The 13,527-nt window shown below is 45.9% G+C and overlaps 1 protein-coding gene across 1 annotated transcript in view; it reads right to left on the bottom strand.

Annotated features, from left to right (window-relative positions):
• PDGFRL (platelet derived growth factor receptor like) overlaps positions 1-12,849 on the bottom strand; it is a 68,174-nt gene extending 55,325 nt beyond the window's left edge. The window contains exon 1 of the mRNA XM_010374477.2: positions 12,661-12,849. Coding sequence (XP_010372779.2) covers positions 12,661-12,715 — 55 coding nt within the window. The 5' untranslated portion in view covers positions 12,716-12,849. The remainder of the gene's footprint in view (positions 1-12,660) is intronic.
• Positions 12,850-13,527: the final 678 nt, after the last annotated feature.

Below are 13,527 nucleotides of genomic sequence, written 5' to 3'. Positions count from 1 at the left end.
CACGCTGAACAATTTTTTTTTTTAGAGTTGGGGTCTTGCTATATTGCCCAGGCTGGTATCGAACTCCTGGCCTCAAGCAACCCTCCCACCTAGACCTCCCAAAGTGCTGTAATTATAGGTGTGAGCCACTCTGCCGTGCCAAGATTTTGAACCATGATGAACTTTCTCTCAAAACAAATGGTAAAGTGGAGATTACATTTGTCAGGGGCTGGCAATGTCTAGATAGAATAAAATGTTTATTATTAAAGAGTAAATATTAAATGTATACTAATCTGAAATTTACATATAAATGATCAAAACTCAACTGTAACTGTAGCAATGATTTAGAATTTCAGCAACAAAATATCTTTGGGGAAGGAGTATTTTATCACCAACATTGTTGAGAGTTGCTGGCAAACAGGGGTAATAAAAAGCTAACCGACTTTAAGTTGTTTTTATGGTTGTTTCTGCCTTGTCTATAAATAACACACCCTTACTGACTGCACCCAGGGAAGAGTCCCCTCACTGTTCTGCTTGTGGTGGGCCACCAGACTCCTAAAATCTCAGCCAAGCCCCTTGTAGTCACACAGTTGTGTCCACGCAACAAGAAAGAAAAGGGGACTGTAGACCAGGTGTGGGGAGGCAGAGGCTGCAGTGAAAACAATGTTGACATATGAGGAGGGGAGGATTAAAAATTTATCTTCTGTAGAGTTATCTAAAAGTTTTCAGGACTGGGCATGGTGGCTCACTCCTGTAATCCCAGCATTTTGGGAGGCTAAGGCAGGTGGATCCCTTGAGGTCAGGAGTTTGAGACCAGCCTGGGCAACACGGCAAAACTCTGTCTCTACTAAAAATACAAAATTAGCCAGGCGTGGTGGTGCATTACTGTAGTCACAGCTGCTAGGGAGGCTGAGGCACGAGAATTGCTTGAACCTGGGAGGCGGAGGTTGCAGTGAGCTGAGATCATGCCACCGCACTCCAGCCTGGATGACAGTGAGATCCTGTCTCAAGAAAAAAAAGGAAAGAAAAAGGTAGAGTTTCAGTTTGACCATCTGTCCGCACAAGCTCAAAGGCCACCTCGATAGATACCCACAGAATTACAAAATTTTCAAACTTACGAGATCCTTAGAGATCATTTAGGTCAAGTCCTCAGGTTGTAGATTTAAAAACTAAAGGAGGCCCTCCCTGAAAAGTTAAATAAACTGTAGAGTCACTCAGCTGGTTAGTGGCAGAATGTGGAGCAGAAGTCAGGCCTCCGATTCCCATTCCAAAGAGCTCATTTCACTACATGGAGATAAACATTCTTTACATATTTTGAATAACCACACAGCCCTTGGCCAATTGAGAGAATGACAGGGCATTTGTAGAATGTGGTAGATTAGGAGAAAAGTATAATAAAAAACGCAATTGATTTGGACTCAACTGTGTAATGATGAATTTGGTTTCCTTTGTGTGTTGCCCTTTGAAGCGGGAGCCATGGGGCCTCCCCTCTTAGTTCAGTCTGGCCCTGACTCTAGAACCTATCCTGCCCTTGGGATCTCTTGGCTCAGTGTCAACATCCAAGCCTCACTCTTTGGGCTTCTATACCTCAACCCCTGAGCCCTACCCTATTTTCTGTGACTTCATGTCCAGCTGTGACCTGTTTCTTCTCTTAGGCCCGAGTCTCTTATTTCCCTTCCTTCCCCTACTAAGGTTCCTCTTGGTTACAGGCCTTACTGAGCATCCTCTATCCTTCCAGGGAGTAGAGCTGTGACCTTGAACCCTATTCTCCAAGGCGGAACCCCCAACACCTGCTGCTGAATCTGCTGTTTGCCCATTACTCTGCTCACCCTGGACACGTGGTTTATCACTCCTGGTTTTAATGATAGGTGGGGGTAGACAATGGCTCCCATGCACACGCTCCCAGCCTCCTAGAAGGAAAAGCACTGCAATGGTTGGGAATGTGTCAGATCAACAAAAGTACACTGATGCAGCAACATCAATTGTGAAGCACAAGCCTCAGCTCTGCAATAAGGTAGAAATTATAGTTTTCTTCTTAAGATAGAAAATAATAGGCCAGGCATGGTGGCTCACACATGTAATCCCACCACTTTGGGAGGCCAAGTTGCAAGTTGGGAGGTTTGCTTGAGGCCAGGAGTTCAAGACCAGCCTGGGCAACATGGTACATCGCTACAAAATTAAGGGGAAAAAAAAAAAAAAAGCTGAGTGTGGTAACACATGCCTGGAGGCTGAGGCAGGAGGATCACTTGAGCCCATGAGTCTGAGTTTATAGTGAGCTAAGATTGCTCCACTGCACTCCAGTGTGGTTGACAGAGCAAGACTCTGTCTCAAAAAAGAAAAGAAAAGAAAAGAAAGCCTACCATTACAATGTCCAAGTAATCTGTGCCCCGTAAATATTTTAATGCCTGTGAGATTAAGAAAACGCTGGATTAATGTCTAATTTGGTGTTCTGTGTATCATGGAACAGGAATTCAAGCTATCAGAAATGACAATAACCATATGTAAATCCTATGGAATTTAGACAAACAGAGCTACTTGTCTGACTTCTAAGCTGTAATACCTTGTTATCTATGTTACTCAGGAACATCAGATTACCTGATTATGGAGATTATGTATCCAAATATTTGCTATTATCTATGCAAAATAATTTGACCTTCTGACCAAATAGCCCACCAGCTGATCTAACTGTATAGTTGGTCCAGCTGCCTGACCACAGAATTGGCCTGTGGTTTGAGAGTAATGATGCTAACTTAAAGAAGCCAGCCTAGTGGCCCCACAGATACCCAGACAGTCCTGCAATTGAGTGACTCCCAAATCCCATGTCTAACTTTTTAAAAGATATGACTCTTCAGCCTAACTATGTCAAATGGTTATTTTTCAAAGACCTAAAAAATATAATAATTCATCCTGTAGATAAATAAAAGTCAAAGTCCATTACCATTGCATTTTTGAGACTATTACATTGTATATTTTATAGAGAAACCAGTGGCAAAATTCAAGAACAATTAAATAGCATTACTAACTTCAGGTCCAGGCCTGCCACTTACTCGCTGTGTGACCCTGGGAAGCTACTTACCCTCTTCTGTTTCCGTTTTCTCATCTGTAAATTGAGAATGATATGGTAACAACTACCTCATAATAACCATAATAGTTACTGTGGGAGTTAAATGAGTCAATATGTCAAAAAGGGCGAAATTAGCATCCGGCCCATAGTGAGTGATTGCTAGCTAAGTGCTATTTGTTTTTCTGTGGTTGTCACATGAGATCTCTATGACAAACTTGTGGTGGAGGCTACGCAGATATTATTCTTTTTAATGTATAGATGCCAAGTAGTTCACTCCAGGTCATCAGGAAGGTAGTGAAAAACCAGACCCTCTGACTCCAAGTCTAGAACTTTCTCTGGCTCGTGCTATTGCCTCTCCATCCACATAGAGATGAGCATATTGTTGCTTTTTCGCTTTATTTGCACAAGTCTCATGCACCATGAGATTCTTTGTTTGATGCGACATGCAGCTCCAAGCCGCACAGAACTTCATGCTGGGGATAAGAGCCTCTTCTTCCGGGAAGAGCTGGAGATCCTTTTCCAAGGCACACATTGGATCCCACCATTGAGGAGATGCTGATCAAAACCTCATCTCCAGCCTGGTACGGTGACTCATGCGTATCATCCCAGCACTTTGGGAGGCCAAGGAGGGTGGATCACTTGAGGCCAGGAGTTCAAGACCAGGCTGGCCAACATGGTGAAACCCCATCTCTTCCAAAAAATACAAAAAAATTAGCCAGGCATGGTGGTACATGCCTGTAGTCACAGCTACTCAGGAGGCTGAGGCATGAGAATTGCTTGATCCTGGGAGATGGAGGTTGCAGTGAGCTGAGATCACACCACTGCCACTGCACTCCAGCCTGGGCAAGAGAGTGAGACTCTGTCTCAAAAAAACAACAAAACAAACAAAACCCCAAAAACCCTTATATCCAAAATAAATAAACAGATGTTACAAAGCAAGAAGGAAGCAGGACAAAGGACCATGATTATTCAGCATCAACTGAGAACCACAATCAAATCTTACTCATCAAAAGTGACCTGTTAGCCTCTCTAATAGAACAGTGTTGGAGGAGAAAATAAATTAATCAGAAGAATCGTTAACTGCAGCTTGGATGAGATTTCTTGTTAAGCATAGTCATTAACATCAAAGCGTAAAGCTGTTTGGTTTTCTCCTCCCTGATGGGCAGTAAAGGGGAAACGCCATCCCTACGAGTAGCACCCCAGTAACCACGCCATAAATTTTTCTGAGCCGCTCAGTTGCTTCCCAATTAGTTACATAAACCAAGAGACACCACCCTCATTTTTCTACTTTTCATGAAACACCCTGCAGGAACACACATACTTTTCCAGCAACAAAACTGAGAAGGTGGGAAAGCGACACTATGGAGAGGAAAATGTAGCAAGATGTAGTGAGCCCTTCCTTTCTCTACTCCTTTCGAGAACCCCACTCCAAAACACCCTCCTACTGTCAGAGATTTGAACCAGAGAGACTCCAATCTCGAATAGGGGCTGGGTAAAATAAGGCTGAGAACCACTGGGCGGCATTCCCAGGAGGTTAAGGCATTTGTCACAGGATGAGATAGAGGGTTGGCTCACAGGTCACAGACACATTGCTGGTAAAACAGGTTGCGGTAAAGAAGCTGGCCAAATCCCACCAAAACCAAGATGGCGACGAACATGACCTGTAGTCATCCTCACTGATCCTTATATGCTAATTATAATGCATTAGCATGCTAGAAGACACTCCCACCAGCGCCATGACGGTTTACAAAAGCCATGGCAACATCATGAAGTTACCCTATATGGTCTAAAAAAGAGAGGAACCCTCAGTTCCAGGAATTTCCCATCCTTTCCTGAAAACTCATGAATAATCCACCCCTTGTTTAGCGTATAATCCAGAAGTAACAGTAAGTATAAGGAGCTGAGCAGACCATGCCGCTGCTCTGCCTAGGGAGAAGCTATTCTTTTATGCCTTTACTTTCTTAGTAAATTGGCTTTCACTTTAGGGACTCTCTCCGAATTCTTTCTTGCACGGGATCTAAGAACTCTTTCTTGCGGTCTGCATCAGGACCCCTTTCCGGTAACACTACCACTGTTTAAAGTATCATTTAAAAAACAAATAGCACTTTCTGAGAATGAGATCCTTCGATGCCAGGATAAAGACCTCAATTTGAAGTATTTTCCAGAACACCTGTTAGAACACAGCTGATGACGCTCTTCTTGAACAACTCGATTCACATGGCTCGCGGGACCCTCTGCTGCCTTGGTTTTCCTCCTGTGTCACCGACAACTCGCCAGTCTCTGGCAGCTCTTCCTCATTTTCCTTACCTGCCTGGTCACTCCTCTCTAACTACCTTTCACTCTCTAAGTGACCTCACACAGTTCCGTGACCCTTGCAGCATTTATATGCTGAAAGTTGCCCTAGCTCCCATCCTGACCCCGCCTCTACACTCTGGATCTCAATATCCTGTTGCTTATTCAGCACGGTCACTTGAAAGACGAGTAGGCATGTCAAAGTTAGCATGTCCAAAATTTAGCATCTCAAAGTTAGCATGTCTGACCTCTCAATGCTTCCCTCACGCTCCCTTTATCAGCAAATGACAATTGCTCAGGACAAAAACCTCCAAGTCTCACTTTTTAAAAATTTTCCTCTCCAATCCAGCAACAAATTCTTTTGACTTCATCTTGAAATATACCCTGAACCCAGCCTCTTTTCCTTCCATCCACTGACACCACCGTGGGCCAAGCCATGTACCGTTCAGACATTTATACTATCTCCTAAGCAGCCCCTGGCCTCCACTGTATCACTCCTTCAGCCATCTGTGTTGCTATAAAGGGATAGCTGAGGCTGAATCATTTATGCAGGAAAGAGGTTTAGGGAGCTCACAGTTCTGCTGGCCAGAAGATTCAAGACAGGGCATCTGGCGAGGGCCTCAGGCTGCTTCCACTGGTGGGAGAGGTGAAGGAGAATGGGTGTATGCAGAGATCACATGGAGAGAGAAGAAGCAAGAGAGGGGGAGGTGCCAGCCTCCTTTTAACCAGCTGTTACGTGAATTAATAGAGCAAAAACTCACGCTATTAGTTCTATTACCTCGGGGAGGGCAACAAGCTATTCATCAGGGATCCGCCCCCATGACTCAAACACCTCCCATTAGGCCCCACCCCTAACACTGCGGATCAAATTTCAACATGAGGTTTGAGGAGGTCAAATAGCCAAACCATAGCATTGCACCTCTGGCCCCCCAAAACCCATGTCTTTCAAAGACTGCAAACCACAAGCATCCCTTCCCAATAGTCCCCCAAATCTTAACTTGTTCCAGCATCAACTCAAAAGTCCAAAGTTTCATCTGAGACTTGACACAAGTTCCTTACAGCTACGAGCCTGGAAAATCAAAAACAAGCCTTGGCCGTCCCCACCCCTATAACTTTGCTGTGTGAAGCCCACATGGCTGATCTGATAGGTTGGAGGCGAATGTCTGTGTCTTTTCCAAGCTGAGGGTGCATACTGCTAGTGGCTCTCTAATTCTGGGATCCCCACATCAGCCCCGTCACCATGGCTCCCCTAGGCAGTGCCCCGTGGGGGACTTTCTATGGTAGCTCTGCCCCTGTAGCAGGCTTCTGCCCACACACTCAGGCTTTCTGATACACCCTCTGAAATCTAGGTGGAAGCTAAGCCTCCATCACTCTTGCATTCTGGGCACATGCAGACTTGACATGTGGAAGCCTCCAAGGCTTGTGCCCTCTGGAGCAGCATCTGGAGCCACACCTGGGGCCTTTTAAGTCAAGGCTAGGGCTGGTGCACCTGGGATAGGGGCAGGAGCATCCTGAGGCGGTGCAGGGCAGGAGGGCAGCAGGGGCTGCCCCCCAAAACCACTCTATTCTCCCGAGTCTCTGGGCCTGTGATGCGAGGGGCTCCTTAAAGATTTCCAAAATGGCTTCAAGGCCTTTCTCTTATTTTCTTGACTACTAGCACATGATTATCTTTTAGTCATGCTAATTACTTTAGCAAACAGTCTCTCAGCTGTACCCCTGGATTCTTCTCCCAAAAATGCTCTTTCATTCTCTGCCACATGGCCAGCCTTCAGATTTTCCAAACTTTTACTCTCTGCTTCCCTTTCCATAATAAATTCTACCTTTAGGTCATTCCTTTGCTGCTGCAATTGATCTTGAGCCTAACCTTTTTGGTTTTTTTTTTTTTTGAGACGGAGTCTAACTCTGTCACCAGGCTGGAGTGCAATGGCATAATCTCAGCTCACTGCAAGCTCTGCCTCCCGAGTTCAAGCAATTCCCCTGCCTCAGCCTCCCAAGTAGCTGGGACTAAAGGCGCACACCACCACACCTGGCTAATTTTTTGTATTTTAGTAGAGACAGGGTTTCACCATGTTGGCCAGGCTGGTCTGGATCTCCTGACCTCGTGATCCACCTGCCTCAGCCTCCCAAAGTGCTGCTATTATAGACGTGAGCCACCACGCCGGGCCAATACTAAGCTTTTAAAACCAGCCACACCTACCACTACTAGAGCACTTTGCTGCTTAGATATTTCTTCTTTTGGATATCCCAGGACATCACTCTTAAGTCTGGCCTTCCACAAATCCCTAGGGCATGGACACAATGCAGCCAAGTTCTTTGCTAAGGCCTAACATGGGTGACTTTTCTCCAGTTACCAATAAGTTATCTGTTTCCATTTGAGACTTCATCAGCATCAACTTTACTGTCTATATTTCTATCAACAGTTTAATCACAACCATATAACCAATCTCCAAGAAATTCCAAACTTTCCCTCCTCTTCCTGTTTTCTTCTGAGCCTTCCAAACTCTTCCAATTCTCTGCCCAGTACCAAGTTCCAAATCTGCTTCCACACTTTCAGGTATCTTTAAGCAACATCCCACTCCTTGGTACCAATTTTCTGCATTAGTTCATTTTGCATTACTATAGAGGAATACCTAGGGCTAGGTTGTTTATAAAGAAAAGAGGTTTATTTGGCTCATCGTTCTACAGGCTGTACAAGAAGCATGGAACCAATGTCTGCTTCAAATGAAGGCCTCAGGCTGCTTCCACTCAGGGCAGAGGGCAAGGATAACCAGCAGTGCAGAGATAACCTGGTGGGGTGGGAGGAGGAGGGACCAGAATCTCTTTAACAAGCAGTTCTTGCTGGTAATAATAGAGAATGCACACATCCCCAAGGGAAGGCATTAATCTATTCATGAAAGAACTACCCCCAAGGCCCAAACACCTCCCACGAGGCCCTACCTCCCACCACCACCACATGGGGGATCAAAATTCAACATAAGTTGTGGTGGGGACAAGTCATATACAAACCATAGCACCTGCCTTTGAAAACATAAATCAAATTACAGGTACTTCTCCATTCAGAAGCCGCCAGTGATTTTCATCTCATCTAGAAGCAAGCCCTAAATCTTCCCACGCCCTACAAGGCTTGGCCATTTCCTGTCCCACATATCACAGCCACAGCCACACTGGCAACCGGTACAAGCCCATCTTGAAGCTGTCGCACTTGTGGCACCCCTGGAGCGCACAACTTTGTTTTCAGCCACCTCTGGGGTTTGCTTCCTTGCTTCAGGCAGGCTTATGGCTATCCATCCAAACAGCGTCCTCACACCCAGCCTCAGTCCTCTCCATGTCTCACCCTGTCTTACTGGTTGAATTGTGTCCCCTAAAAAGATATGCTCAAGTCCTAACTCCCAGGTATCTGAATATAACCTCATTCGGGAACGGAGTCTTTGCAAATGCAATCAAGTTAGCATGAGGTCATTAGGGTAGGCTCTCCTCCAATAGAACTGACGTTCTTAGGAGACAGACAGACAGACAGACACACACACACACACGAATATGCCATGTACAGACAGACACAGGGAGAAGATGGTCACATGGCAACAGAGGCAGAGACTGGAGTGATACAGCTGCAAGCCAAAAAATGCCAAGGGATTGCTGACCACAACCAGAAGCTAGTGGAGGCACGGAAGGATTCTACCCAGCCTCTTAGAAGCTGACACTGACTCTGGACTTCAAGCCTCTGGACCATGAGCAAACAAACTTCTGTGGTTTTAAACCTCCTATTCAATGGTACTTTGTTATGGCAGCCCTAAGAACCTAATAGACCCTGATTAATGATTCTCGATGCCACTTACCACTTCCTTAAATTGTATCTTCTTTAGCTTTCCTCTCCATTCGATTATGAGCACCACAAAGAAAGGGTTTTAGAACCTTGTTTAGGTTTGTAAACCATCAATCCTCTGACCACTGCATCTCTCTTATGCCCTCAAACTTTTCTCTTTCTGAGTTTTAAGGATCAGAAATTGTTTTTTGTATGTCAAACATGCCGGCCAAGATACTGAATGCTTCAAAGCATTCATTATTTGCATTCATAAACAATAAGGAACTTTGGAATTCTTTTTTCATTAAAATATTTCTGTACTAATTTTTACTGTTTTTTTCTCAAGAATAATGAAAGTGTCAAAGGCTCCTGGTTAGAGAATCATCCTCATTGTGTCTCTATCCTTACCTTCTTAGAGATCTGGCTATATTGCCCTCAGACCATAATGAATGTCTTTAGTCCTCCCAGAAAGAAACCCCTTTCACCAGATACAAAATAAACCCAGATTACTGAAGATCAGATTAGCATGGATCAAGGTTCTCATGTTGTTCAACAAAACAGCAGTGACAAATCAATATTAACACTTCAGTGTTTGCTCCTGACATTCAATAAAAATATGTAGGTAATCAAAAGTCAGGAAATACTTGTGATTTTATACTTTTTAATGTGAAAATAGAAGCAGCCTATTAATAAACTCTGTGGCATGTATTCCATATAAATGCTGAAAATCAGGTGCTATGATTGACGTCTCAAGGTGGAATCTTGGATTATTACCTGTTTTCATCCCTCAGTTTTATGCCACGGAATATTACATGCCCTTCCAGCTACCCCTCTTCATGAGGAGAAAGAACATTACTTCCAAAAATATAAAAAATTTTGTAATTGGGAACAGCAAACTCCACTGGGTCAGGCCAGATGTTCGCCCCCATACACACTTGTAGGGAAGTCTTTTTCTCTTAGAAGGCTGTCTTTGGCTAGGTGTGGTGGCTCACACCTGTAATCCCAGCACTTTGGGATGCCAAGGTGGGTGGATCACTTGAGGTCAGGAATTTGATACCAGCCTGGCCAACATGGCGAAACACTGTGTCCACTAAACATATAAAAATTAGCTGGGCATGGTGGCGCATGTCTGTAGTCCCAGCTACTCAGGAGGCTGAGGCATGAGAATTGCGTGATCTGGGAAGTGGAAGTTACAGTGAGCTGAGATTGTGCCACAGCACCCCGGCCTGGGTGACAGAGCAAGACTCCATCTCAAATAATAATAATAATAATAATAATAATAATAACAACAACAACAACAACTATCTTTTAGATGTGATCAGAAAAGCTAAAAGGCAGTGACACAGTTGAGTCGTGGGCCTTGTGTCTGTAGTTTGTGCTTTGGGATGGCCCTGAAGGCAGGATATTCCCAACCTGCCAATCAGAAACCAGTACTGGAAGGACCTCCTGTGTAATCCACTCTCCTTAGTAGCTCCTGGCCACAACTCACAACACAACTAAAAACCAAAAACCATTCTTACTAGGTTTAGCCAAACGGTTACATAACTTAATGAGGCACTATGTGTTCACTATTGCATCCATAAATGGTCCATACATTATAGATATGTGTACTTTCATTTTTATTTTCATTTTTTTGAGATGGAGTCTCACTCTGTTGCCTGGCTGGAGTGCAGTGGTGCGATCTCAGCTCACTGCAACCTCTGCCTCCCGGGTTCAAGCAGTTCTCTGCCTCAACCTCCCAAGCAGCTGGGACTACACACACCCACTACCACACCCAGCTAATTTTTGTCTTTTTAGTAGAGACGAGGTTTCACCATCTTGGCCAGCCTGGTCTTGAACTCCTGACCTTGTGATCCACCTGCCTCGGCCTCCCAAAGTGCTGGGATTACAGGCATGAGGCACTGTGCCGGTCAGATGTATGTACTTTTATAAACAAAATCTCAGTGCTATTATCACCTGAAATTTATGAACGATTTCTTACAGTCTGTATTCTGCTTTCTCCAATTCTCATAAATGCTTATTGTGTGTATGGATTACACTTAAAGAAATGGTAATTTATTTAGGCAGATGTTTGTAATAAACTCACAAGAGCTGGGCGAGATCCGGGAGGGAGAATGGAAGCCACTTCCTGAGCCTCTAAGACCGGCAAGCTGGGTATAAACAAAGGAATGGCTGATTTGAAAATATTTTGCCTGGCCATCTCCTGTCCTATTCAAAAAATGATACTACAAATTACATTTCCGCTTTTTCAGCAGTGGCATACAAGGGCCTGCCAGGAGCATTTTAATATTGCATTTTACAAACTGAACTCATGCCAACTTCTCTCTGGGCAGAATTAAGTGTTACTCTCCAATAGAAGCTCTGCCTATGTTTTATTAAGCAAGGCTCCAGGCTGAAGGATCCTCATTCTCAACTTCAAGTCCCGCAACTATCTTGGATTTTGGAAACTACAATGCAGGATTTTCTTGGCAAATGTTGTAGTTTCCTAGAAAAGAAAGGAACTCATCAGGATGAAGGAATGGATAAAAATGACCCAGGTTGAGCTGGCTCCAGCATGAAGTTGCATAACAGCAAAAGCTACTTTTCCACTAAATCTAAGCAAAAATTGTGCTGTAGCCCAGCAATTCCAAGAGAGGCTTGAGGATACCAGGATGTACCCAGATGAAACATGTACTGTACAAATAACACCCACGGAGTGAATAGAACAAACAAAACACTTAAACGCTAACAATAATGTATAATACACACCACAGTAACACACACCCAGACACAGAAAAACGACACCTGACCCTGTGGTCACGAGTGTGCACGACAGGGTGGACCCAGGGCAGGTAGAGATTCAAAAACGCGCAGCGGTCACGGTCTCATACGCTGTACCAAAAAAAAAAAAAAAGCATTTTCTTCACCCTTTCTCATCCAATTAGATAAATATAACAAGCCATGGGGTTTTGATTCGTGTTGAAGTTTCATACACTGACATTTTTGTTCGAAGATCTAGGCAGATCTTGCAGGATTCAGTCCCAAAGTGGTAGACGAAACTCACCCAGGACTGCGAGGGGTGGGGGAGGTCACCCGGAACTCTACAACGGAATCAGCGACTGCCGTGCTTAGGTGGCACCCGCTTTCAGCAGCAGAGGTCTCGGCCACGCGGCTGGGAAGTGGAAGCGATCCGAGGCTCCCGCGCCACCTCCCAGACCGACACGTTGACACTGGGGGCTGGACCAGGCGCTGGCTAGGGATGCTTGATTCGCCCGGAGGTGGGGGGGCTTAGAGCGGTCCTGGTGGGCTCCTAAGGGTCGGGGTAGCTGCCATCTCCCCTAGAGAGCTCTCCGGGAAGGGAAAGAGTGGGAGGAAAGGCGACCCCACTAGAAGGCGGCAGGTGCACCGGGCAGGCAGTCGCGCGGGGACTGAGCCACCGAAGGCCGAACGTTAGAGCAAGAGCTGGCAGCAGGGCGGCGGGGGCTTCGGGTCCCGGGTACATTCAGGGCACAAGCTAGGCGGCCCCGCGCCCAGAGTCACTTACCATTCTCCAGCGCTTCGTGCACCAGCAGTAGACCAAGCAGCAGCCAGACCTTCATCTCGCGAACCTCGGACCTCGGCGCGTAGGAGCGCGGCGGCTGCGCGGGGCTGGGGCGCAGGGGAGGCGGCGAGCGAGGGGCGGGCTCCTGGGACGCTGCAGCGGGAGGATTCGGTTTCTTGAGGAGGAACACAGTTTGGGGGAAAAGTTGGGAAATTTTTTTAAAAAATTCCCTGTGTAATGTGACTTCTCCTGCCCCCTGGCGGAGCCGCGGTGCTCAGCGCTTCTTCCCAGCGCGAAGAGGAAAGGCTAAGGGCGAAATGTGAATTACAACAGCCATCCCTTGAATTTCTCCAACGCTGGGCGTCTTCACCGAGGTTATCAAGTTCAAGAAGGACCAGCGGGTGCTGACAGGATCACGTTTAACCACGAGTGTCCAAATGTCACCGGCCCTCGCCCCACCTCCTCAGGCACAGCCTGAGTCCTCTGTAAAAAGTGCTTCCTAAGTATTTCTGTTCATTCCGTTTCTCTTTCCAACGTGCATTCCACTCACAGGACCGTTGCCCTGGGTTCTTGCTGCTCCTCTGTGGCCAGAGTTGGGCTCTGCATCCAGCCCCATAACTGCTGGTGGCGGTGAGAGGACGGAATCATTACAGGAATAACGTGGAAAATGAGACTGCGCAGACAACTTGGGCTGTGGTGGTGAGGCAGGAGAATAGGGAATTAGGGTAAGCACGGGCTAGGGTATAAGCAGGAGAACAGCAGGTGCAGCCAGTTCGCAGAAGCAAAAGATCAGCAGGTGCAGACAGTTCTAGGCACGATTAGGCGGCGCACAGGCCGCATCCTCGCTCCTCTGATAACAAGGCAGAAGTT

The sequence above is a fragment of the Rhinopithecus roxellana genome, chromosome 9 (genome assembly GCF_007565055.1).
Source record: "Rhinopithecus roxellana isolate Shanxi Qingling chromosome 9, ASM756505v1, whole genome shotgun sequence".
NCBI lineage: Eukaryota > Metazoa > Chordata > Mammalia > Primates > Cercopithecidae > Rhinopithecus > Rhinopithecus roxellana.
This window is presented reverse-complemented; position numbering and strand designations above follow the sequence as displayed.